Genomic DNA, 26,979 nt, shown 5'->3' with positions numbered 1-26,979 from the left:
CCAGGAAGACCAGCACTGCTTGGACTCGTTAACCTCATCCCCAGAAAGTACCAAGTTCCTCCCTCTAAATTCTAGCTGCAGCTTCAACTAAGAGAGAAGTCCAGCTCAATTCCAGGTGGAAATGTGTCAGGATATGTATATAATTCAGGAAATAACCCCCAAAAATCTCTACTACACATGTTTATGGAGGCTTCTAATTCTTCTGAAAGTAGCTGTCAGACTGCTCAAATAAGGCAGCCTCCTCTTCCAAGGGCTGTGGCACCATGGGCCACATGCTAAACTTCCTTCACCTAGTAAACGTAAGGAACAATGCTGGTATAATTGGGTTTATAATTGAGTTTGGATATTTGCATGTTATTTTTAATCTTGAACAAATATTCCAATGACAGACTCTTGAGAGTAACTGTTGCAAGGAACTGCTACAACATGAATTAATACAGGTCCTTTCTCACCCGTAACTTGCTGATAAAATATTGATAAGGCGCCTGTGGAGCTTCCCCACGCCCCTTATAAAAAACACTGTAATGTTAAACCTACGTTGTTTGTTCTAGCTGTTGATTATTTTTCTTCTTCCTTGGAGGCTTCTTCTTCTTTGGTTTGCTGGGATTCTGATTATTTTGTTTGTTGTTCACACCAAAGTGTCCTGCTGATATATCGCTTTGGAGAAGGTTAACCAAGAGTGGACTTGTGAGTGTCACATCTTTATTGACAGGAAACACAGGATTCTGCCCACAGGAAACCTGATTCCCATTTGGCGTTCCACTAAACCCTGGATTGAAAGGCAGCCCATGGCCAGAGAAATGACTCCCTGAAGCATTGTTTCCTTGCATTCCTTGCATATGAGAAGGCACCATGTTTGGCTGCTGCACAGGAACCTCAGGTAACATCTGTGTCAAGTTCACATCGTTGTTTGTTGTAGGAGTAGTGTCCCCAAGCTGCTGAGATATGTGAGGACCAGGTCCAGTGGGTCTTAAAACTTGTCCTTGAATTCCCATCACCTGAGAAGGATTCCCATTCACGGGGCCTTGCTGTGCCATCATCTGCCCAGTGAACTGCACCATATTTCCTTGCATGTTTGGCGTTGGTCCTCTCATCAGTTGAGCTGGCCCCGTCATAACATTGGACTGGTTCTGAGTACTAAAAGGCTGTTTATTTCCTTGCATCTGAGTGGTCATCATCTGTTCCATCATCGAGTTTTGCTGTAGCAAGACCTGGCCCTGAGGTCCCATCATCTGACTGTGTGTGGACATCATCTGCTGTCCCTGCTGGGGAATCATCTGTTTAGGTGGGGTCATCCTTTGGGGAGAGGGACCAAGATTTTGGTTTTGTGGTGTCACCATCATTTGGCCTTGTGGCATGAGCTGAGTTCGCGAAAGTATCATCTGGTTTTGAGGGTTCAGTGATCCCTGAGCCTGAATGTTCACCATCTGTCCTTGAGAGGACACAATTTGCTGATGCATACCCATAAGCTGGGACTGTGGTCCTTGCTGAGGCTGTCCCTGCATGTTGCCCATGTTAACCTGTGGTACCCCAGTAGCACCAGCCTGCTGGTTGTTCATATTTCCATGAAGTCCCATTAGATTGGTCTGCATCATATTTGGTGGGCCGTGTGCTGCTTGCATCTGAGTTTGAGGAGGTCCAGATCCTTGGCCACCTTAGGAAAATAAAAAGAAAACACGAGTAAGAGACTAATTGGCGTAAGAGTTTTCACACCTTTTGATGTTGAGTAATTACTCCAGAATTGTTTTCCTCCCTTTTCCAAGGAACTGAAATATCTCACATATTTGCAGTTCTGGAATGTGATATTTGATGCTATAGATACATGTTAGTTGCCAAAACAGAAGATCATACATCTCAAAATAAGAACTTGGACTAGTCCTTCCCCTGTACCCCACTGCAGGAGACAGAATAGAAACTTAATTTCAGTTGTTATCTGTACCTAAGTTTGAAAATCTTCCATAATGTCAGTAGAGTAATTCCTAACCAAAATAAGCTTCAAACCTTGAGGTTACTTTATAATGGGTTAAAGAATAAATGCATATGGAATACTGGTGAAATTACATTATCAGGGTTTCCATAATCCAGACAAAAGACTAATAACTGAATTGTTAAATGGAGACATTTGTGAACTAAACATTTCATTTTCACACTGTAAGGAGACTTCCAAAGCTTACTAAGGAACTAATAAATAACTTTTTCAAAGCAGAACAAGATTATTTTGTTACTGTGCTTCTAAGATAATTTTCCTTTTTTTTTTTTTCTGGACAAGAAATTCCTTTTGTGTTGAATCTTTATTACCCCTTGCCTTCAAATTTGCTCCTTTCATTCAGTTTCTTAACAGCTACTTCTGGAGCCCAGGACCACAGTCCTCATCAGTAATAGTTGGGTTGTTTGAGAAAATACAGCAGCCTCATGCTTTGCTTTTCCTCATCCAGCAATACACACAGAATGCTGCTGCAGCCCCAGTCAGCAACTCCCTCTTAATGGCAAGAGTTTATGGTTTGGGATCTGTGTAACACAGGTAAAGGCATCCCGTGCTCTGGAAGGAAAAAGCTGAGGAACACTCATTGCAGTCAGACCTGTGTGCTGCACGTTCTGGCTGGTTTGTAGCTGTGGTGCTCCACTGTTCCCTGGTGTTCCTGGAGCTGTGGAAGGCACCTGCCCTTGCAGGAAGTTCTGGTTAGCCTGGCCTGCAGGGAACCCTGGTGGAAGGCGCTTGGGCATTCCTGAACGGGAGAATTTTCTTATTAGTAAATATGGAAAACAGGAAGAAATAAAAAAAGAGAAAATCTATAATTGGAGAATACCTTTGAGTCTGTGCTGTCACGTTACAGGTTTAGGCAGAAAGTGTTTTTTGCCAATATACAAAACCCACTGAAGACATTTATAGTTATTATCTGCGCAATAATCCTGCCTAACAAATTACTATGACTCATTTCAATCTGTAATTTAAGTACAAAACTTACGACATAGAGGTGAAAAGTCCACGTTTGACTTTTAGAAACTAGAAATTAAAGTAATGTAGTTGTGCTGGTTTCTGCTGCACTTCATCTCAACTCTTAGTAGGTCTTTAACTTACTCCATATACACAAACAACCGGCATTTTTGTTACAGTAGTGTGCTCCTCTCAACAACTCTGACAGCAGCACACCAGGCACACATTCCTTATCAGTGCTGCTGTGTGCACACACATTCAAAAGATCTTCTCATCCCAGAGTTGCTGAGGAACCTCCAGGTTCAGCATGTCCAGACCTGCTGCTCATTCAAGTAACCCTGATATTCCTGCTGCAAGAGCAAGGAATTCTGTCAGGCCCGTCTCTGGCACAGCACTCACACTCTGGCACAGCAAAACATCACTGCTGCTCTCGGACGGAGAGAAAACCTTCCCTCTACCTGCCAACATCAGCAACAGCATGGATGGATTCCACAGAACCACTTCTTTTTACCTCACTGTCAAACAGACAACGCCTGAGACTTTTAGAACCAGCCCTGCCCCTCTCCTTATTCTTATGACCCAGGGCCAGAATGTGATTTTGGTTCCTTCCACAGTCACAGCTTTCTTGCACACTTAATTGTGCTGTTTGTGTTAATTAATCTGGTCTTAGGTTTGTAATTAATATTTCAAGGTAATCAAGTCTACAGGTCAAATAATAAGATACATGTGCAAATATGGAACATAGACTTCTTGAAACACCCCATCACTGGACTCTAATTTTAGTTCTGCTCAACTTTTAGGGAAGTTTTGCACATAGGAACGCTTGAACTGAGAAAAAAAGAAAGTGTTAGCCTGGTCTATTCAAAATCTGATATAAATTCTGATTTGCTAAATTAACTGTGTGAAATGGAAAGTGTTTGAGTGCATTCATCTACACCAAACCTTTAAATGCAAGCAGGAAAAAATCTGTAATTACAACTTAGTTAACATAATGCAAGATGGCTTAAAAACAGATGGATCCATAATTACAACTTAACTAACATATAACTTGCAGCAAAGAATGAGCATGCACAGAAGTGAGGCAAAAAATCTCAGCAAGTGGGAGCAACATAGCTTTGTTGAAACCAAAGAATCCTGTCTTTTTATATCAGCTGAGGGTACAGCTCATAGCAGGATTGCTAATTTAAGCAATAAGATCTACAGTGAGGTCACATAATGTATTTTAATAGTTATTTGCAGTGTCATTTTTAACTCAAAAAAAGTAGGGTTGTGTTTGTAGTAGGTTTACTTAGGAAGGAAGGAGAATGCAAAGATTATATTGCCTAGAGGTCATGGCTGTGATTCCTGATGGGGACATATGGCTGGTGAGGCAAAATTGTAGGGAAATATGACAATAATAAACAATTAATAACTTCTTCCAGATGGAGACAAGATAAGAAACACAAAGTACAGGGCACTGGCAGATCCTAAAAGGAGAACCTTGAAACTGAGACAATTCACCTGAACTCAAAAGAGACCCATGGTACAAAGAGTGCAAACAAGAAGCTTGTCCTGATTAGCACACCAAGAAACAGGTGTTCTTTACAAGAAACAGGTGTTCCTTACAGGTTTGGGGCAGATTTCAGACGTACAGCATGAGAATGCAAGACACTAGAATATATTTATGTATGCGTAGGTGGACAAAGAATAAGTACACAAAGAAATTTTTTCAATGGCTTAAGCAAGAGCTTGTGTATGGGGCCGGGGAGCAGGCATCCAAGAGAAAGGTGAACAAATGAGTGAGCAGAGAGAAGCATGACAAGTCTGCACAGAATTACAAGAGGTTGAAGGGGAAAAAAACCCACAAAAGAGATCTTAGGACTGACCAAAGAAATTCCTTCACTGTTAGAGAAGAACTTTAGAATTAGTAAGGAAAAGATGCGAGTGCGTTGGTTTGAAGAGAAAACTAAAGACAACGCAGCCAAAGGAGAAGTTAAAACATCCTTTAACCTCTTAATTTCAGAGCAGAGAGTAGAACAGCATGGTAATAATAGCTCTTTCCTCTTTAAATGGGAATAAACTGTTGACAAATAAAGACAGGGTCAAGAAGAGACATCCACAGCTTAGAAAGGAAGGTGCAAAACAACACCTCATTTCTGTAGTAGAAAATGTAAATGGTGACAGAGGAAGCTGAAGAGAGAAAGAAAATGTTTGTTTGATTCCATTACACTCTTTCTCAAAAAAATCCTTCCCCTTGCCCCAAAAAAGAACAACCCCAAAACAAACCAAACCAAAACAAAAACAAACCAAACCAAACCAAAACAAAACCCCTCCATCATCTCTGAAACATCCCAGGCTTGCTTAAAGGCAACAGAAGAACTGTCAAGAGGATGACTGTCAGTAATGACCAGTAACAACTGTACACAACAACTCCACTCTGCAGGGGCCCAGAGCCTATCCTTAGGTCAGCACTGTGACACTGCAGGACACAGACAGGGAGGAGAACCCAAGTGATACTGATGCTAATTCATCCATACCCACTTCATACTCCATCTGTGCCTATATTCTGTCTTGTACAGGATCTTTTCAGAACTAACAGCAACCTTTGTTCTAGACATTTTATTTTTCTTTTCTTTTCTTTTTAAAATACAAGTCTCAGTATTTCTTACCTCCTAAACCAGGGTGTAAACCTTGTGGACCTTGGTTTTGCTGCTGCATCACCATGAAGTTGGGGGGTACATTCCCCTGTTGCACCATAGCATTACGACTAGGAGAAGTGACAGGCTGCTGGAATCCCTGGGGAAGTGTGCTACTCTGGGGAGGCCTTGGTCCCAGCTGCTGCTGCGTCTGGTTAACGGTTGGAGATGAGGCAGGAGATCCCTGCTGGAAGGAGGAGGGAGAGGAAGCAGGAGACTTGTTGGTCAGGTGGGGTTGTTGTAGTGGCGTAGGAACCCGTGAGGGCCCTCCCTGAAGGCTTTTCATTTGAGGAGCAGTAAACTGGCCAGGATTGCTCATCTGGGGAAAGTTTGAGTGAGCCTGGGAAGCTTGCTGGCTTCCAAAAGGATATGGAGGTGGAGGATGAGTAGGAGTTTGTACTGTTGCTAGAGATGGTCTTGCTTGAAGTTGCTGCTGCATTTGTCCAGGCAACGGGGCCTTTTTCCAACCCTGGTTTACTGTCAATGTACCCAATGCTCCCTGGGTTGGAGGAGGCTGAAGTGCTCCAGAAGGAAGCTGGTTCCAGCCAGGGGGAACTGGAACCTGTGCTGGTGAAGTGAATGAAGGTCGAATACCCTGCTGTGGCTGCTGATGTGGCTGGGGAGGACGATTCTGCAACTGCTGCTGCTGTAGCTGCTGAAAGTTGGCTGAGTTCATTTGCCTGTTTACAGGAACTGACTGCATTGAATGGAGCTGGGGAGCTAAAGATCCCGATGGATGATTTTGCTGCTGGATATTTAGCCCAGATAAGAGTGGGTCCATTGCATCTATTAAAATAGCAAAGAAAAGCAAAAAAAAAATAACCTACTGTATACAAAACCCATCCCAAAACAAGAAAGGCTAAATTGCTTGCTTGCATTTGCTTACTCTGCATAAAAACTCGCACTCCAGTTTCCAATTTCTCCAACAGACAATGCTTTAGAAGTTTTTAAAATGTCTGGGAGTCCTGGGAAGACAAGTCTTATCAACTTATACCGTCTAAAATACAGCACGACAGTTCCACAGTGCTTGTTGCTACAGTTTAATGTGAGCCTTCTACACACTTAGAACTGTAGAATCACAGAATATCTCAAGCTGGAAAGGACTCATAAGGACCACTGAGTCCAACTTCCCGCTGACCACCTAGAATTAACCACAGGACTAAGAGCATTGTCCAGACACTCCTTGAGCTCTGGCAGCCTTGCTGCCGTGACCACTTCCCTGGTGAGCCTGTTCCAGGGACCAACCACTCTCTGAGTGAGGAACCTTTTCCTAATATCCCATCTGAACTTTCCGTAATGCACCTGCATTCCACCTCCTTGTGTCCCATCACTGGCCCCAGAGAGAGGAGCTCAGCCCCTGCCTGTGCTGCCCCCCTGTGAGGAGGGTGCAGACTGTGACGGGGTCACCCCTCGGCTTCTCTTCTCTGAACTCAATGGGCCAAGTGGCCTCAGCTGCTCCTCCTAAGTCCTGCCCTCAAACCCTTTCCCTATCCTGGTCCCCCTTCTCTGGACACACTCGAGCCCTCTGATGTTCTTCATGTGCTGAGGTGCCCAAATTGCCCCCAGGACCTGAGGTGAAGCTGCCCCAGAGCAGAGCAGAGCGGGACAGACCCCCCCTCATCCACCCAGCGATGCTGGGCCTGATGCCCCCCAGGACAGGGCTGGCCCTTGGGGCTGCCAGGGTACTGCTGGCTCCTGTTCCAGTTGCCCTCAGCCCAAACCACCCGATCCCCTTCCCCAGGGCAGCCCTCCAGCCCCTCATCCTCCAGTTTGTATGTATAATTCACTTGTTAGGGCTATTCCTAACAGTTAAAAAATTAAGGTAGTATCATACACTAATATACCCAGAATACTTAAAACATTTATGCTATCTGTAAGAATAAATAACAAAGAACTCTACAGAACTTGGCAAGTACTGCCATCATTTTATGGAGGAAGAAGTAATAACCTGCCCCTTTTTTCTGTAGTTCCAAAATGCAAATAAGCTGCACTATCAGAATTGTGAAGAACAAACCCTAAATATTCACACCCTCCAGATCCCCAATCCTAAAACTTCTAGTCTACCTGTCCCTCCTGAAAAGCGTTTGTGCTCAGTCTGGGGCATTTGCTTCTTACCAGAAACATTCCTGCCTCATTGAACCAATCCTTCTCTTACCTTTAGCTAAAGATAAAGCTCAGTCACAATGGTTCAAATGGAAAAATACCACTGCCACTGCTCAACATAAAATACCAAGCAAGCTGGTGACTTATTAGGCATCCAAATTATTTGAAAAGTTTTCACAAATTAATAGGGGCAAAGAGGGTTCCTCAGAAAGTAGCTCCCAGAAGGGCAGGGAAAATGCTCCAGGACAATTCTGGAGTGCTCACATGAGTACACGCTCAAGTCTGTGTGCTGAAGAATAAAAACACAAGAACATTTTCAGGTCAGCACTGTGACTAAGTTTTATCACCTGGCTGTGAGGAAGGCCGAGGTGTTCGTGGCTGCAGCTCAGCACTAGCACCACTTGCCACCATAGAGGAGGGCACATTTCCAGTCTGGGACATCATGACAGCTGTAGCATTGCTCATTCTTATTAAACCTTAAAAAATAAACATAGAAATTATCAAGTCTTGCAGTTTTTACACAGAGGAGAATTTTAGATTTTTTCTTTTAACAAAAAAAAAATATATATTTGTCAATAAAACATTTAGACTTCAAGAATTGTTTGTCTGAAATAACCTGAGGACACACCTCTGTCTAAAAGCTCAGATTCCCTGATATCAAACAAACAAGTTCAGGTCATGCTGAAGCTTAAACATCAAACCTTTAAAAAGGATATAAAAGGAAACACTACTGAAATAATGTGAGCTTGACTTGCCACTGAAGTCATCAAGTCACAAGACTGTATCAAAGTTATAGGTGTAACTCAGATTTTTGCAAAATCTGAAACTAGAAAGTAACTGAGATGTTGCAAGAGAGAAAAAATTTCAATGTTTCACTTCCACAGACTGCTATTTTATAAAATGATTGATACTGTTGCCCTGTTATTGCTGTTATATTTACACTGTTTGGCCTGTAGACAGTAAAGGAAGGTCATGATTGACACAGAGAGTAGAGTCCTTCTTTAAATGTTTTACATTCTTTGTTAAGCACAGTAATTTCACTACCATTTAATCATGTTTCTACAGGGTTGCAATGTTCTTTCCATGTCTTCTCATCAACAGCCACAAATGCATTTTACATAAACTGACCAAAAATGCTCCTGTTTTTTTTTAAAATTGCTTTAAATCCTATTAACTAAAATATTAATTAATTAGTTTTATGATTCAGCTATTAAAATAAATTATACAGAAGCTTTCTTCGTAAAAACTCCTTGTAAAATCTGAATTTTGTAGTTAAAAATTCCTTATGTATATACAATGCTATAAAATGTAGAGTTTAATGAAACTACATCTCTTCACAAAAATTCCTTCTCTATGACTAGATCTTGAAAGTTTATCAGAAAATAAAGAGAGAGTAGCAATGACAGTGTCCTGTCCTTCCCATAATTCTAATGGATTTATTATTGTACATTGAATAAATGCTTTTGCTCATTTCCATGAAGGGAGCCAAACAGTGAGACTTTGTGCCCATTTCCAAGTGAATTCTCTACACTAGACTCGTCTGCTTTAACAGGCCTTATGTAGCAAACAAAATGACCAACCAGCCAAACCAAGAAAACTCCAAACCACCAAACCATAAAAAAACAAAAACCAACCCCAAAACAAACCAGTTGGCCCCACCAAAATCACTCCAATGTTTGTGGGACAAAATGCAGCCAACAATTTAGTTTACATAATGCAGGTCATGGTTTGACAGCACAAAACACATTAATTAAAATGGCAAGTAGAATTCTGCAAACAATAGTCGCTATAGCCAGTGAAATGTCATGATTAGCTCAGTAACAAATTCCTAAGTGTATAAAGCTCCACAGATAAACCCTGAGGGGCTTACCTTGCCCCCCTTGCACGGGAAAGCCCGTTTCCATCCGCACGGCGTTGCTTGCTCCCAGTGGCCCGTTGATCCGGACATCCTGGCTTCTGCTCTGAGCCAGAGCCAAGTTGATGGCACCTTCCCCTAAAAGGAACATGCAGGTTGGGTGAGCAGAATGAGAGACAGAAAAGCAGAATAACAGACATTTGCAGAAAGACATTTAAAAAATGCCAAAGAAGGAAGAACAGACTTCACCTATATGTTAGGACACACATCACACTACCCTTCTGGATTTCAGTTTTAAGAAGAACAAATGCCATGACAAGCAACACCTGTCCTTGGTTTCACTCCGAGGGTGCTCTTGGACAATTGCCCAGAATGGATATTTTAACTGTGAAATCCACTGAAAACTCGTTTTAAAGAAAACCTCATATGAAACAACAGGGAAAGAAAATCAGTGCACATTTTGCTAGCCAACACTCAAAAAACCATTTTTCAGGTGGTTTCCTGATGCCCAGAGGATTTTCAGCTTCCATTTTTATTATAGTTTTTCTTGAAAAAAAAGAAGTCTTGAGCTATCTTTTCACTAAAGTAGGAACTTGGAAGTTTTGCAACATTAATCAAGTACACAAAATTGCTTGTTGAGTCTACCTAAGTTTTATCTTTGGAAGCAAATTCATGTGAAGTACCTTCAATCTGAACTGAGAGAATGCCCAGGTCTCGAAGCTGTTGGTTGTTATTCTGAGCCAGGATTCGCAGCCGCTCGGCAGCTTCCCGGGGAATATTGAAGGTGACACGGACGCTGTTCCAAGGCTCTATTTTTTGCACTTTTAACTTGTTGGATTCTTAACAGAAAAACAGTCAGAGTCAATGAAAAGGCAGTTTTCAAATATGCATGATGAAATAACTTGGCTAAAAGAGATGAAAAAATTGAAACACTGGCTTTGAAAATTGTTAGTGGTTAGTCTCAGGTAGAGGAGATTTTCTCCTGCACAGATATACACAATCAATGCTGACAAACCACTTCAGGGATTTTCCAAATATTAGCAATAAAAAACCTAACCAAATAATACCCAATGCAATAGCCAACATAACCACTTGGTAGTATTACTCAAAAATTGAAATATTCTGTGGATATACTAGTTTGGAAAGATAAGAAAATATCCACTAAAACAGACTTCATATAATTACACGTATTAGGTTTGGGTTGAAAGGGACCTTAAAGCTCATTTTGTCCCATCACCTGCCATAGGCAGGGACACCTTCCACTAGCCCAGGTTGCTCCAAGCTCCATCCAACCTGGCCTTGGACACTTCCAGGGATGGGGCAGCACAGCCTCTCTGGGCAACCTGTGCCAGGGCCTCACCACCCTCACAGGAAAGAATTCCTTACCAATATCCCATCTATCCCTGCCCTCTGGCAGTGGGAAGCCATTCCCCCTTGTCCTGTCACTCCATCCCTTGTCCCAAGTCCCTCTCCAGCTCTCCTGGAGCCCCCCTTTAGGCACTGGAAGGGGCTCTAAGGTCTCCTGGAGCCTTCTTTTCCTCAGGTGAACACCCCAGCTCTCTCAGTCTGGCTCCAGAGCAGAGGGGCTCCAGCCCAGTGACACAGGAAATCTGTTCGTGAACCAAATGGATGTGGGAAAAAACTGACTACAGGAATGAAATCCTTGAAATATTTGCTCTACAAATGCTTGTGCAACCATCTTTTTTTTTTTTACAAGACCAGTGCCAACAGAGTCCTAGCAATATTTCATTACTTTCTACTATATTATTTAGTTTTCTGAGTATGTTAAATCCACTGACAAAAAGCATATTAAAGTCATGCAAAATATGTAGTTGCAGGTTTTCTGAAAACCTGTTCTACATATGAGTGTTTCTACATAGATCAGTAGTTTTCAAAGTAACAGCAAAAAGGTTGGGCAGTCATGTTGGATGTATTATCCAAAGTGATACCTACCTAAATGATTGCTACAAACTGCATTTAAGGAAAATTAAAATATACTCCTAATAAAGGATTATAAACTTCCAGTTTCAAGCTTTCTGAAAACCAAAAGCATTGGCCAGATTTTCAGCAGCCAGTTCTTCCACTGTAACATCAGATTTATCAAGTTTGCTAACCTTTAGATTAACCAAAGAACATGTTGGTTAAGAATGCCAATACCTCATTCCTATTTAGAAATCTCTTGATCTTCACTAGTTCACCAAGCCCTTCTGCTGCTACAGTAATGGAATTATTAAATTCATCCTCTTTCTAGCTATAAACCTGGTTTTCGCTGGAAACATGACAGGAGGAGTTTTAAAATCCCCTTTTGTGGAGGTTTGAACAATCCTGTATTTACTGTTATTAATGTTCCAATATTTTACACACAAAAATTGCATTATCAATTTTGGTATTTCTTTGTATTTGCACCCTAGTTTCTCATTTTTGAAACACTGCATCTGCCTAGACTATCCTCATGTTATTTACTAACTCCACATTCAGAATATCCTATTTTGCTCTGAATCAGTTTAAATAACTTGTCACATGGGTAATTTTCAAATTAATTTGACATTGATTTTAAAAATTTGCTTTCTCAGCTGAGGTCTGACTCATGTTTATTAATCCTGGCACTAATATTCATAACAAACTCAGCACGCAAGATGGTCCATATAACAACAGGACTCCATGCAGCTACCAATTAAAGTCATTTCCATTCAAAAACTACACAAGTCATCTACAGTATTAACACACATCCCTTCACACCAGTAGCTATCTGTAGCTTATATCTACTTCAACTTTTTGAAAGATACAGCTCAAACCAGCGGTATTTCTTCATAGTATTTTTGTCTTATCCCAGCTTTTCTATCTTCTGAGCAACAACAGCAAGGACCCAACAACTGATGCCAGCTGACTATATGGACAGAATGGAAAGAACAAAGTGACAAAGAAATTGAGTTTGGTTATTCAGAAGTAATGGGTTATTTTTCTGAAAAGGTATTTGATATTGTTGAAAACAACACAAGACTACCTAAATGAGCAGCTATCAGTAATCAGCTTACAGCCCTTTGCAAAGATGCTCAGACAGTGGACAAATGTCTTTTGCCAGATCTAGATGTGCTGGTAAAAGATGTCCCAAAAAGCCTGTTATCACTAACTTGCTACGTAGCTGATTCCAGAGCTGGGGGGGCACACAGGGGTATGTGAGAGCATTGCATGTCCCCCATCAGGAAAAAAATCAATCAGGCAGGGTAGGTCAGGGTAGCAGCAAAAGGGCACTTATATCCTCAACCAACAGTACCTGAGAGTGAACTCATTCTCAGATGAACTGCAATGGTTTAAATTGGGTAGTTTGGGCAGCAAAACACATCTCCTGTGTGGATAAGTCTGGTTTCCCTTTCATATAACACAGTCATGTGTAATGGAGAGAAATGAAAGAGAAAAAACCCAAGTAAAATACAGGAACTGAAGAGGAATGAATGAACGCGCTAACCAGATCAGTTCTGAACAACAAAACAACTGCAGACACTTGTAGTCTGCGTTTCTGAGAAGAAAACTCCCAAATTCACCAAGAATAATCCCAACAAATCTCATTACAAACTAAGTAACTCAAACCCAATATAATCTATTTATTTGTGCAAGCACCATGACTACATAAATAAGTATTTTGGGGACAGCTGAAAAATGACAAGAAGGTACATTACCCATGTGTAAAAGGCCGGGCACATTCTCCAGTATGGTATCCAGCTTCTGCTCAAAGTCTCTGTCATCTATATTTCCTTTAAAAGCTACAAAGATCGTGGAATCCCCAGGAGCAGCCTCCTGTTTCAGTTCATCTTCCTCCAGTCCTGAATCAAAATCCACCTCTAAGTCTTCCATAGCTGAGGAGTACAAGGAGGCATATGTATCTTTTAAGTTAGGCAGATCATCCGAAACCATTGTTCCAACAATGGGAGCCTGTCAGTTGTCAACATGATGCTTGGAAGGGAAAAAAAGAATTATAATAAGTATAATAATAATCATGTAAAGACATTAACAACTGCTTTCAATGGCACACACAATCACTGACAGAAAAACCTACCGGGTGACCCCATGCTGGGCTCTCTGAGACAAACTGAGCGAGGTTGAAAATGGTGGCCATGGCAGCATCCAAATTGTTCCTCCACAAGAACAAAGAGAAGTGTTTCCTGAGAGAATCCTGCTGCACGTGACTTGAGAAGTATTCCAGTTGATCTAAATGACAGTCAGGTAGAAAGGAGGGTAAAGGAAAAAAAATCAGAGGAAAATTAATTACATTCCTCCCCATTTCATAGAGGGGACAAGCAAGCACCCAGTACCAATGCTGCAGTGCCCAACTTCCAGGGAATGGTAAGACTCACAGCAATAGTTTAATTATAAAAAGATAAGAAGAACCACCGAATTTAGTTAGAGATTGAAGGTGCAATAATTGCGAAGTTTGTAGGACAGTCACAGCACATTTTACCAGGAGAAATGTAGCATTTGACAAATACTTCACTCACATTGAGAGAAATCTCAGGCATACTATGCCTACTTTCTAGAAGTTTGTAAAGATTTAGGTATTTTCAGCTGTTTTTGCACATTACAACCTGAAATCTGCTCCCCCCGTGGCAGCACACAACTCTCCCCATGCCGCCATATCAGGCTTGGATAAGAATGAATTCAGTAAGTCAAGTCCCACACCTGATGGTTTTTACTTTATAAAATGTCTAGACTTTGCAATAAGTTTTGACATTATGACAGTAACTTAAGCTGTTACGTGTACAGAAGTACAATTATGGTAAGTTATCCCTAAACCTACAGTGGACACCACTAATGTTTAGTTAAGATGCACATTCTCTCATTCCATCACAGGCCATTCTAAGGGCTATGGCACTTCCTTTTCCAGGTGAGACATCTGCTCTAACACTCAACACTCTGCAGGTACTGCTAAGAGATTCAAACCATCGACACCAAGAGCCAAAGCTGATGCCAAACCCAAAAAACAGACCTGTTCCTGACCACCACTGTCAAAACCGAACCCATTTACCAGCCAGGACTGTCAAGACCTCATAATTCCAAAGCTGTGGGTATTCAGCACAACCCAGCAGGTTTAGTCTGGAACAACATACCCTTGAATAGGATACAGACGGGGGTTTTGGCAGAGGTTCAAGTTCCCAACGCAAATTAAAACCACAACTTGGAGATTAAAGGTGAGATGTAGATACTACTGACAGCCTTTTCTAATAAAAAAATCTAACAGTGTTAGACAAGTTCAGATTCAACGCTATTCTGTTGGCACACACATATAATATGGCTGAAGGGAAAATATTACAAAGGAAAAATCAAGGACTTGGAAGTCACAAAATCCCCTCATCTTTTGGTCAGGTTTCTATGCACACACTCACTGTGATTTTACAAAATATGTGGTTTTTCTCCCTTGCAACCCTCTCTCACACCAGATGGGCCAACAGGACTAAGGAATAATCCCTTATTTTACACAGAGTTACCCTCTCATCCTGCAGCACCAGCCCTCATCCTTACAGGACTCAAAACCTCAGACTAAAAATACAGTTAATTTTGTCTCACGAACTCTTTTGCAATCCTGTAACAGAAATTAAGTTAAAATGTTTCACAGTCACTGATGTATTTTCATACTGCTTTCACACACTATTATTCTCATAGAAATTTTAAAGATGGGCAACAGAGACATAAATTTAAAAAAATTCATTATCAGGCAAATGTGGGTTTTTTTTCCCCCAGACTCCTTGCTGTCAGCTCTGTATCTAAATTACAGCTCTGAGTATCTGCCACCTCCATTAAGTCAAACCCTCAGTTTCCTGTCAGGTGCCCAGAAAATGAGAATCACAATTAATAGGAATCTGTGAAAAGCTGTTTCAATTGATTTTCACACAAAATTTCTTGAACAGGAAACTTCCTTATCCAAGCAGGCTTTGCACCAAGCAGGAGAGCACTTCTACATCTTTCATTCCACATCCACTGACTCCAGGGAGAGAGGAGCTGGGAATCCTACACAAGCAGACTTTTAATGATCAAGTACAGCCATTCTGTGCAAGGAATGCAGCCTGTGAAATACAAGCACTGTGTTTTTAAGAAAAGTGCATAGAACATTACTTATCTGAAAATCTTGAGTAAGTTTTTCAGGAAGAGAAATCTCAGCTCAATATACAGGCTCTTATGTGTTGAAAAAGCACAGTTACTTGGAGGTGATGGGGTGTTGCACCTGCAGCAAGAAACATGAGTACGTCTGACAATCCCTAACACCAAAGAAATACGAGTTTATCTACAAGAGCATAAACATTTCCAATCTTTTTTTGAATGGAAGTGTCTGAAGCCTCCATCTTCTCTGTGAAAGAGCAGAAGACTCCCAGACTGCTTAAATCATGGTTTTGCAGAATCCATGAAAATGCTGCAGCTTAGACCAGATTTCATCAACCTCACCTCAACGTACCAAAATCTGACACAACTTGTTGAAATTACGGCCCTTCATAAACACTATTAGAATAGAGTTTGCTAAATCCCGAAGGATCACAGGCTTTGTTTCATTGACTCAGAGAATCACAGGACTGCAAGGATATTGTGAGTTAAGGAAACAAACCAAGACTGAGCTTTAAATTTTACCTTCTGGATCATGTAGCTATAGCTCCTTTTGCATTTTTTCTTCACATTATGCTCCTCAGGATCTCTGCTACATCAATCTGTCCTCTCTTCCTCTCAAACACATGCAATTTAGTCTGTTCCTATGAGGTATCATTTATCTCAAGTATGACAGGAGAAAGCAATGATTTTCAATGTCTTCAGGTAGCACATGGCACGCCATCCATCTCGGGGCAAATAAATTCCAGCTGCACCCCTTGTCCTAACAAATTCTGTAATCTCCTGGTTATAGAGTTGACATCCATAAATCCTGAGCCAGTACATGATCATAATTAGTGCGTACCTTCCCTCAACACTTTTCCACATAAATACAAAATGCTTTCAGCATAAGCACACCCAGGTAAAACTCTGGTCATTCAACAGTTCCTGTAAGCTAGAACTCAAGTATTCATGCTTACATGGCAGCACAAAAAAGTCTCTGATCATCATCCTCCCTTCAAAGACCACACATGGCCTCCTTCCTGTCCTTGCACCTGCCCCTTCAGAGTTTCCAAATCAGCATTTCTCATTATACAATTGTTTCTAGAAACTCAGAGCAAGTCCAGTGCTACCACACGGCAACCATCTACTCAGGAACCTGGCCCAGGACCAGCTACTGCAGCATAACAAGTGTTATGACATTTATTATGAAGTTGGTCTTATTCAGTACAGCCTGACTATTAAACTGAAGTAAGAGAGGTGGGGATAAGTAGCTAAATAACAGACAAATGGCCAAAGTGCACCTGCAGTATTGTTTGGGGGTAGGGGGTGGCCCATGAAGACCAGAGTGCCCAACCTGAGAGTGCAGAGCACAGCTTGGGCTGCTAGAGCCTGGAGCTCCCAGGTACATTCAGCATACGGATAAAACAATTGACCCACTAAAACCTGCAAAACGGAGACTCTCTAGAGGAAGAATTCCTGCAAGATAGAGAGATGTCACAGTCAACTCCTGGGCTGATGGACAGCTGGGTCCCATGCACACCACGGGAAGCCCCGAAGGTAGTTTGTCCCCCACCACCAGCCTGGCATCAACAGGCCACCTGCACAACAATCCCAGCACCACACAGCTGGGCAAGGCTTGGAAAATCCCGTCCAGTCCCCGGGAGAGATGGGATTAGAGCAAAATCTGAAACAGCCAGTTGTCACTAACTGGGGAGCAGCTGAGCACTGGAAAGCCAGGAGGCTCTGGAGTGCCAGCACCACCAGATGGAAGTGCTGGTCTCTAGGGTGAAAAAAACACAAAGGAAAAAAAACCCAACTGATATATTGGTATTCTCATCCCAAGATTCACTCAAATGATCCAAACTTATGTCAATTTGTCTCTTAAACAGAACTTGAAATCTCTTGCCTTGATTTCTCCTACATATTACATGACACAAAGCACACAAACCAAACTAATGCTTTCTAAGATCACCTGTCCCACAGTCTACTGATTTACAAGCTGTTTATATGTATTCAAAATAAACACTTTCACAACTGATATCATATCAGAACATGCACTCTCTCAAAAAAATATTCAGGGACCCCAATTAAATAAAAAGTACTAAAATCCTGCTCTACGCTTCTAACTGTACTCTTCCAAATTACACAAGATATTGGGACGGGTGAGAGCAGAAGGAAGGATGGACAAAAGCCCTTCACTAGCAGATGGCACAAGTTAGCACTGAACAGTCCTCATCCCCACAATAACCATTATTTAAAGCTGCAACAAGGAAGAGGAAGAAATGAGGTTACAGTCAAATCGCTTGGCGAACCCAGAACTGATAGTGAGAAGAAAAAGTCTTGGACGGCAGTAGCAACAAAATCTCCAAAGGATACAGAACCTTCCTTGCTTCTGCCTTCACTGGAAAAGGGTTTTCAAGCAACTTATTAGAAAAAAAAAAAATCAGGAAAACAGCATGTCTTGGATAATACACTTGATGTTTTCTGGTTCCTCTGTTTTAGGTGCCAGTGGGAAAAATATGTAAAGGTTTTCATGATGGAGGCAGAGGAGGTTCAGCATTGCCAGAATACTGCTGAGAGAACGGCTTTCAATCCATAACATGTACTTCCACACAGTCACACAGGCTACATTTAAAGTACCTATAAGACCCAGAAACACTGATCATAACACTGTTTCTGTTGGAGATTTGTTCACATTATCCTCCTACAACTGTTTAATTTGTTGCCAGCATAGCAATCTGTTAAATTGTTAAATCTGAACAAGTAATAAACCTAGATACCCATGACCCTTCCACGACACAAAGATTAAAATGACATAGTTTCTGGCAAAGATAGCCTTCTAAACAAAAAAAAAAGACTTTTAAACAAATTCTAGGCAAATGTAATTTTGTCACACAAGGAGATTAAATAAGGCTAAGAATCACTGGTGTAACATGAAAGAATACCTAAAAATAATAAAAATAATTAAACATGCAGTAAAATTTCCTCTGAAACAACTTAGCCAGGGGTAGTTCCAGTAATTTGGAATTTCAAACTCTGGTAATAAAGAGGTATAGCACCACAAATGCACCTCAATTGTTCTCTTTGGGAGGAAGGTCTGGAAAGAGCCACAAACCTGATGGTAAATGTCCCTAACCCTGCATGGCAGACTGGGAAGGCAGCTCTGGAAGCAGCCCTGCAGTGAAGACAAGGGCCCACCAGTGGCACAGGTAAGGGAGAATGTATAAGAACAAGAAGTATTTAGATGCATCATATGCTTACTTTACCTACCAAAACAAATTCCACAACTTTAGTATTTTGTGGTGTGAAACAGGTCTTCAGGTAATTCCAGACTGGCAAACATGGTTAAACAGCAACTCCCAAAAACGCAATCCTGAAAGAAAACCACCACATTTCATCAGACAATGATGCAAAACAACAAAAAATACCAAATATAATGGTGAATACCTCCGTTTTTAATATGCAGTTTTGTACCAAATCGAATTCTCTCCTTAGTAATGTAAAAAGCACATGTTACTATGTTTGGATTTTAACAGCAAAACTGAGGATCTCAAAAAATCAGCCTTTCATTATAGACAGAAAATGGAATTGCCTGGTTATCTAGAATAAGGTATTTGTTTCTTAAGACAAACACATCTAGATTAAATTAATCTTCAGAAAAGAGAAACCAGCACAACTAGAATGCCCCTCAGCACATCCTAAGCAGGTGCCTAAACCGGCTCAGGTTAAGTTCATTCCAGAAACACGTTCCGAGCCCACACGACCACCTCAGACGGACACTGTTAGTGCAGGGGAATCCATCCCCGGAACCTGCTCCTGTTCACAGGCTCCTTAAACTGCACTCAAGCCTCCCTGGGTAATAAAAACGCAGCAGTAAAGCCAGTGGCTCCAGCGACAACAAAACCCTGTCCCTCAAATCAACGGGATCTATAGGGACAGTCCAGGGCTGGTTTGCAAGCACATTTTCTGCTTACGTGCCTGCCAGCTCATCAGTGGGGAAGGGGACTGCCCAAAAACAACCAGGGGAAGCAGAAGAGGGACGACTCAGAAAGACAAAGCAGAAATTTGCCATCTTCTATCCAGACAACAAAGCAAAATTGCTTTAAAAGCCCTATTGTGCCATAGCCTTTGCACTTCTGCCAACCCAGCAACTTGGAGGGAAGGAAAGAGGATTTACATTAAATACATTAAATGAGATCATATATGCTTTGCAGCACTTTGAATAGTCATCTAACACTTTTCAACCTCTAGTATCTTCTTGTATTTCTAAATAATCACTGTAATTCAAGAAGTGTAGCATCAAGTTGAAGATCTGAGTGACTAAATCACAAGCAGTGACCTGTTTCCAGCTATATGCACCTGCCCAAACACTGTGATCGGACACCAAGTTGATGAGCAAAACCAAAACCTGAAACAGGAAATTTTAATATAATTCGTTGTGTAATCCAAAACTAAAAAAGCTTTTCACATTCTACAGCAGATACTCCATTAGTTCTATTTTTTCGCCCTTTTTATAAAACAATGTTCCACGGATTATTTTAGATGGCCTAAAATTGAGTCACATAACAAACTGGCTGGTTAGCTCCAAAGCCATGCCAAGAAAGGCCAGGCCTTGTTTTTAAGGAGGCCTCTGAGGTGCAGCAGCCAGTCCCCACGCAGAGCACCCGCACCTTAGCACAGTAGGGTGAGGTGGACATTTGGCTGAAGGGTGGGGAACTGGAGGGAAGAAAAATCATCTGAACTCCTTGGTGCAAGGAACTGAGGGGCTTTTGTTCCTCCAGTTCTCCCTTCTGACTGGCGCTCATTACAGGAGGAGGGCATGAGATGCTCTGTGGACACCCAACTGCTCCAGAGAAGAGGGACTGGGAGAGACCAGCTGCCTTAGCGAGATCCAGTGAGAAACTGAGGATGGTCAGCCTGGGCTATGGGAAGAAAAACAATTAACTGCTGCTGTCTCCATTCCCACTGCGCACTTGGGATGAAACCAAATTTGCTAAAAGGAAAGCACCCAATCAATACTGGCTCATTAACTCCAACTTTCATTACAGTAAGTTAACTGACTTACAGTAAGAGACCTGGAGACTGAGCGCACACCTTAGCAGACCCCAAGGAATCCATAAAAACAGTCCTGTGAAGCATTCCAGTTACAGAAAGACTTGTTTAGCGTTAATGATTTCTCAAACACCAAGAAAACAAAACATGTTAGTCTCCAGGAAGGCAGGCTTCATTCACTCATGCTGACACAGTACTGTACTCCTGTAGCCCTCAAGCATAAAACATCTAAAGCCAAATGTTTTCCACAAGGAGAAAATTACAGCTTGTTATAACATTTATCACCTTTTGCAGTGATATCCTGATGTACTCTGACAGCAGGTTTAATGAAACATCTGTTTGTTAAAGTTTCATGAGGTTTGTTGAAAGCCCATGACTCAAGCCAAGCTGTAATGGACACGTCTCAGCTGAGATATTAGTTTTTCTTCCAACAGAATTTGACTACTGAGATCCTCGGGACTTCTCTCAAAAGTAAGATGATAACTCCAGAACAAGCCTCAAACACAGCTAAGTTATCCACGTAGAAATTCCCACTTTCAGCAGCCAAGATACCAAACAAGGTAGCTGCCAGTCTTTTCCTAAGGCACAAGCTAAGTGGGAATTAGCTATTCTCTTGGAAGCTGCAGTCTACACAGGTCAAAGAATTCCCATTAGCGGAGTTACTAATTTCTCACGTTAGAGGATATTTCCATTTGGAAGAAACACACCATCACTTGCATCAGATGAATATTGCAGTACCTAACTTTCCACAAAGATCCATCACCACTATCAGCACACAAAATGAGATGATAATTAAAATCAGGAGCACCTTGACAAGAGACTGTATTTTATCTTGCCTTCCAAAGTTACAAAAAATGCCTTTTCAAGTAGCAATCTGTTCACTTTTTATTTAAAGCTGAATTTAACCCCTACCAGATCTTTCTGGGTTGACATACCCCATAGGTGCTCCTTTATCACCAAATTCTTGCTGAGCTCCATAAACACCAACATAACCAGCCCAGGTATTCTTGTGATCACCAGTACTGGACTAAGGTTTGACCGAAAACTGCACCTCCTGTTTACTGCAACATTATTCCTTCTTACATCTAATAAATGTCTAGGAAATCTCACTGAAGTTTTTTAAATTCTGAAATTATATAAAGGATGAAGAAAGGATTGAGGCTAAAACAAAGAGCTTAAACACATAATTCCTTTGATAATGAGACACTCAATACCAAGGAGATTTTTCCCTTCCAAAAAACTACTCTTCATATAACAGAAGCAGGTGCAGCTTTGGTTAAAGTCAAGATTGTGATGAAAGTTTCCTGACTGTATAAAAACTTGCAGTTCATTTTGTGCTGTTCTGGGCTTTTGGAGGAATCAAATTTCAAAAGTGTTATTTATTGTCACTACTGCTATTAAGAACCATGTAATCAGCTTCTCACGAAACGCAGGTACAACAGAACCGGAGAGCAATGCATTCTCCCAGGGATGGGAAGAGCACTCCCAAAAAACCCTTTTAAGGACACTTTGCCATGCACGGTAAGCGGTTGGAAGAAGATGGTCTTTAAGGTCCCTTCCAACCCAAACCATTCTGGGATCCTATGAATGCAGAACACAAAGGCTTAACTCAGTCTCTGTGAGCACCACACAGAAATCACGATGAGAAACACAATCTCACACCAGCTGCATGGTCTTGGCAGGTCATTTTATTTTTAAAAGAATAAAAATTGTAAAATTAAAATGATCTGCATAGGACTTGGAGAATTCAATAGCATGCATCTTTCGGTGGGAATAACTAGATGATTCCCTTTCATACATCAAACCTAAAGCCTGGGCTCCTACATATGTAACTCAGCATAGGCAACTTTCCCATCCCAAATTATAGGTTTACACAAAGACAAATTTATTTAGACAAGTAATCATTCATCTCCTGTACTTCTCCATTTTCGAACAAATCCAATCCAAAGCCCTATGCTGGGCTATGCTTCAGGACACTCATTCAAGCTGCAGAAACAGGCAACTGGCCTCTCGGTTCCAAGAAGACGATGGCTCTCACAGGCCACGGAGTCCCCTGCATGCCTCCCTCCTTCGCTCCCGCTCCCAAACCAGCAGCACTCTGACACACACTGCTTGCCTTTCTTTTTCCCCAAATGCATAAAAAGGGTTATTTACTATGTCACAACCTCAGGGCTGCCACATATACATGACAAATTCGGTTCTTATTTCTATTTTCAATTATTACAACAGCAATTTTGCATGTGCCAGTCAGCTAGATGCTGTTCCACTGGATGCCCAATGGACTGAGAAAAATCTCCGGCTCCTGGACCTCTGGAAGACTTCCACTATTATCCTTCTATGCAATCCAAAGACTAGATGAACTTTCAACTCCAGCAGCATCGCTCTAATTAGCCAGGAGACAAGACAATCTGAGTTTCCTTCATCATCTCGAGCCAAACCTCCAGCTCTTCATGTGGACAACTTAGGAACACTGACTATGTGGCTGAAATGCTCAGTTGCCTGCAAGGAGTGGCTCCTGCTGAAGAATATCAGTGACCCACTCTGGAGGGGACAGCAGAGCCCGTAAGAGTGTCAAAACAAGACACAAAATATCCATGGCTCCAGTAAAGCAAAGGTGAGTTGCTCCTCTGGCTGGCGGAAAAGGAGAGGCTCACCTGGACATGGAAAACCCTCACCTAGAGCCTGAAAAAGCGTCTTCCCTGCCTCAGCTCTGTCTCATCTGGGATTATTTCTCCTTCCACTGCTGGCCCTTACCTTTTTCCAGCCCTACACATTCTCTCTCATCTATTTTGCTCTAGCTGCACTTTAAGGAAAAGGTTTATGCTTGAACCCAGCTTTTGCAGCACCAAGGGTGCTGCTCAGTGCTCTACACACCACCAGGCCTCCTGCTCCCTCGCACCCTCCCTGCACCACAGCATTTGTGTTTCTCAACAGAGACCACACAATTTTGAAACACACTCCCATTTCACCATTCCCAAAGCAATCAAACTGTTACAGCCCCATTAACTCTTCCAACCCTTTGCCACTATAAACCTGTTAAATTCAGTGCGTCTGTGTAACTGGGTTGTAATGCCAGCTTCCACACAAAATTAGGCTATGGTATTAGAAAAAATATACTGTAACTGTTTAAAAAGTTTAGTTATCATATTGAAACATTTAACATCTCCCATAAAGGCAGGAACCTTTGTCAGGATCATACTCAAACAGTACAAAGAGTGGTATTACAGCTGTCGAGCAGAATTTACCTCCACAGTCTGTATTTTCTTAAGCCACTGAAAAATGGAAACACCAACACTTAGAGATGCACAGGTGAAGCTAGATTGCTCCGGCTTCCCTGCACACAGCTGTTTCTTATTTTAAGGAAGCACCTATTTTTTTACTAGAAAAGTGTAAAATCACTGCATCATTTGGAAACCTGTTGTAAAAAAACTACAGAAGAACAGGTCTTCCGGAGACACCGGCTGCTGGGAGATCCTCCAGCCAAAATCCAAACTGAATGTCCTTCTGTGGGTTTAAAACACTAAAATGTCATTTCTCAATGGAAGACAGGTCTGTGTGCAGCCTCTCCAGTTCTGATCTCATTTTTTCTCACAGGAGAATCTGGGCACAGTATTACTGTGAAACATTTCCTCGTAAAGCCGGTTAACTTTCCAAGGAGGCCACATGGCTCAGAGGATATTTAAAGAGCATACAAATCCCTAGCAGACACCTCGATGCCTTGCTGCAGGCAGTGCGTGCAGTCCCCAGGCCAGCAGACCTGGCCATTTTGGAAACATGCCTCAAGAGCTTTGTTTCGTTCTCCACAAGATGCACAGAAAAGCTGGGGACCACTTGCTATAACTGGAAAAGAGTTGCTAAATCCAAAAGTTGTGGTTATTACAGTTGGTGACCTTCCTGGAAAATGCCAGATCTGTTCTCTGTCAGATTTGTTTTCGCACACATGTACATAAATATATACATAAACATATATATATAATGGAAATACTGAAAGGTGCTTTAGCTAAAGAACAACCCAGAAAGGCTACAACGCACAATAATTATAAGCCCAACAAGAGGCACTGTCTTTTCTCTAATAAAATTCCAGTGAGAATAGTTTTAGTAAGGTTTTCAATCAGGGGAATGAGCACAAATGTATCTACCAGGAGGCTGAGGAGTCATAGAAAAACAAAGCTCATGAAGCTACAACCTGCTGCCAGCTTCCAGACCCACAGAAAAGCTCTCTCCTTCCATTCCCCACGCAGCTGGAAGAAATCTGAGCATCCTGAGATCTTCTAGAGAAACGCAGACACCAAACGGGGGATGAGTGAAGAGTCTTCCTCTGACTGTTTTAAGAGGTACCGAGGAATTCGAACAAAAGCGAAACGTCAACGCGGCCCGGCTGACACCGCACAAAGGCCGGGGTTGAGCGACCAGCATCGACACAGCTGCCGGGGCTGACAGCGCTGCCGGCTCGGACACGCTCCGCCCCGGGGCCGGCGGGCCGAGCCGAGCCCGTGGGCTCCGAGCACCGGCGGAGCGGGGCCGGCCCCGGCCGGGCGGGTTGCAGGCCGCGGGCCGCCCCGGGCCGGGCCCCACCGCTCGCTGACAGGCTCCTGCCGAGCGCCCCGGCACGGCCCCGGCACACGGGGCATCCCCGGCACACGGGGCACCCCCGGCCTGGGCACTGCGCCGGCGGCGGCGGCGCGGGCCCAGCACCGCTCCGCGTCCCTCCAGGCGCTGCCGCGCCGCGGGCTCGGCCTGCGCTGCGCCCGGGCAGGGCCGGGCCGGGCCGGCCCCGACACCGCCGCCCCCGCCCCGCCGGCCCCGCACCCCAGCCCGCGCCGCGACCCCCGCCCCGCCCTCCCCTCCCCTCACCTGGGCCCGCCGCCGCCGCCGCCGGGGGCGCGCGCGGGGCCGCGGGGGCGCGCGGGGCGGGGGTCGCGCGCGGCCCGGGACTCCAGCGCCGCTCCGCCGCCTGCGCCTCGCACGTGACCCGCGCGCGCCTGCGCCCGAGCGCGCGGGGCCCGGCGGGGGGGGGGCACCGGGACCGGCACCGCCGGCACCGCCACGGGGACGGGCACGGGGACCGCAAACGGAACCTCCACCGCCACCAGGACCGGCACCAGGACGGCCCCGAGGGGACCCCCGGCACCGGCACTGCGCGCACCCCGGGAGAGCCCCCGGGGGCGCCGGCTGCTTCTGGGAACGGAGACAGTCTTTCCCAGATGATGTTTAAGGAAAAATAATAATTAAGGCTTTCATAGGAAATTTCCAGGAAATGAGGTTTTTAATTCGGAGGAATTTTAGTTCAGAGCATTTCGTCCCAAGGCTTTACACCCTGTGAATATCAGTGAATTATACTTTCGTTTTACCACGGGGAGAAAGCCAGAGGGACCTGGTACGAACTCAGCAAAGGCCACAAAGCTGAATTTTAATTAAAAGTCCATTTATGTGATTAATGAACAGGCCCAAGGGCCTGTAGTGCCCAGTAGGTGATGGTTGATCCCTACAAAGGCCCCTCAGCACACAAGGGTTCACAGCTGAGGGGATCCCCACAGGACACACAGCCCCCTCATTTGTCTCATCCTACAACCTTTATTATGAGACATGATCAACTCATATAAAAAGTCAGAAGCGTCTGTTTTGCTGTCTGTCATTGCTGGGAGCAGAAAGCTCTCGCCTGGCACTGGGGAAGAAATGAAACATGGCAATTCTTGTTACAGGGTAGGAAAACAAACAAAAGGCCTTTATGAGAAAAATAAAGACTTTGGACCTGCAAAACCATGTATGGTTCGGTAACTTGAGCAGGTTTTGCGGCTTGAGAGGGAGTTTCGGGAGAGGGTGTGCAACTGGAGCCAGCCCTCTCAGTCCCCCCAGCCTTGGCTTCATGTGGAATACTGACAGATAAATGACATGAAAAAGGGGAAGTGCTTTTTTTTTTATTTTGGAAAATCTTCTAAATACAACAAATTCACATCTCATTGGGCACTATAACTTGCAACACAGAAAAAACCCACACTTTTATCAATTCACGTATAAATGCATTCCATAAAACCCACAAAAACTAAATAATTAACATCATGGTTAGTATAGGACTTATCTTAATAATTAAATCTGGTTGGTGTGGGCAGAGCTGCAGGCAGATTGCCTGTTCCCTTCCCATGCGCAGCTCTAAAGCTCCCTGCTGTTAGACAGAGAGGAATCCTTTACTCAAGGATTGTTCTGCTCGTGCCTTTTTATGTCTTCTGCAGTATCTGGGACAGGGACCCACCTCTAGCACCTCTCTGGTGGGACAAGGGCAAAGCCCTTCC

At 43.1% G+C, this 26,979-nt stretch overlaps 1 protein-coding gene across 8 annotated transcripts in view; it reads right to left on the bottom strand.

The window, feature by feature from the left end:
• NCOA6 (nuclear receptor coactivator 6) overlaps window positions 1-25,590 on the bottom strand; it is a 44,951-nt gene extending 19,361 nt beyond the window's left edge. For 6 of the 8 annotated variants that reach the window (XR_004359982.1, XM_032704615.1, XM_032704618.1 and 3 more), the window contains exons 1-10: window positions 25,544-25,590; window positions 18,908-19,010; window positions 13,623-13,774; window positions 13,246-13,519; window positions 10,252-10,407; window positions 9,584-9,706; window positions 8,061-8,189; window positions 5,584-6,396; window positions 2,580-2,726; window positions 538-1,654 (exon numbers count right to left, since the gene is read on the bottom strand). Coding sequence is in view for 7 of the 8 variants with exons in the window: in XM_032704615.1 (XP_032560506.1) it covers window positions 538-1,654; window positions 2,580-2,726; window positions 5,584-6,396; window positions 8,061-8,189; window positions 9,584-9,706; window positions 10,252-10,407; window positions 13,246-13,480 (2,720 nt within the window). In the remaining variant the exon portion in view is untranslated. Of the gene's footprint in view, window positions 1-537; window positions 1,655-2,579; window positions 2,727-5,583; window positions 6,397-8,060; window positions 8,190-9,583; window positions 9,707-10,251; window positions 10,408-13,245; window positions 13,520-13,622; window positions 13,775-15,673; window positions 15,783-18,907; window positions 19,011-24,875; window positions 25,108-25,543 lie in introns of those variants that run through there. The other 2 variants (XM_032704617.1, XM_032704616.1) reach the window with 2 other exon arrangements.
• Window positions 25,591-26,979: the final 1,389 nt, after the last annotated feature.

This window comes from Chiroxiphia lanceolata, chromosome 17 (assembly GCF_009829145.1).
Source record: "Chiroxiphia lanceolata isolate bChiLan1 chromosome 17, bChiLan1.pri, whole genome shotgun sequence".
Taxonomy (NCBI): Eukaryota; Metazoa; Chordata; class Aves; order Passeriformes; family Pipridae; genus Chiroxiphia; species Chiroxiphia lanceolata.
This window is presented reverse-complemented; position numbering and strand designations above follow the sequence as displayed.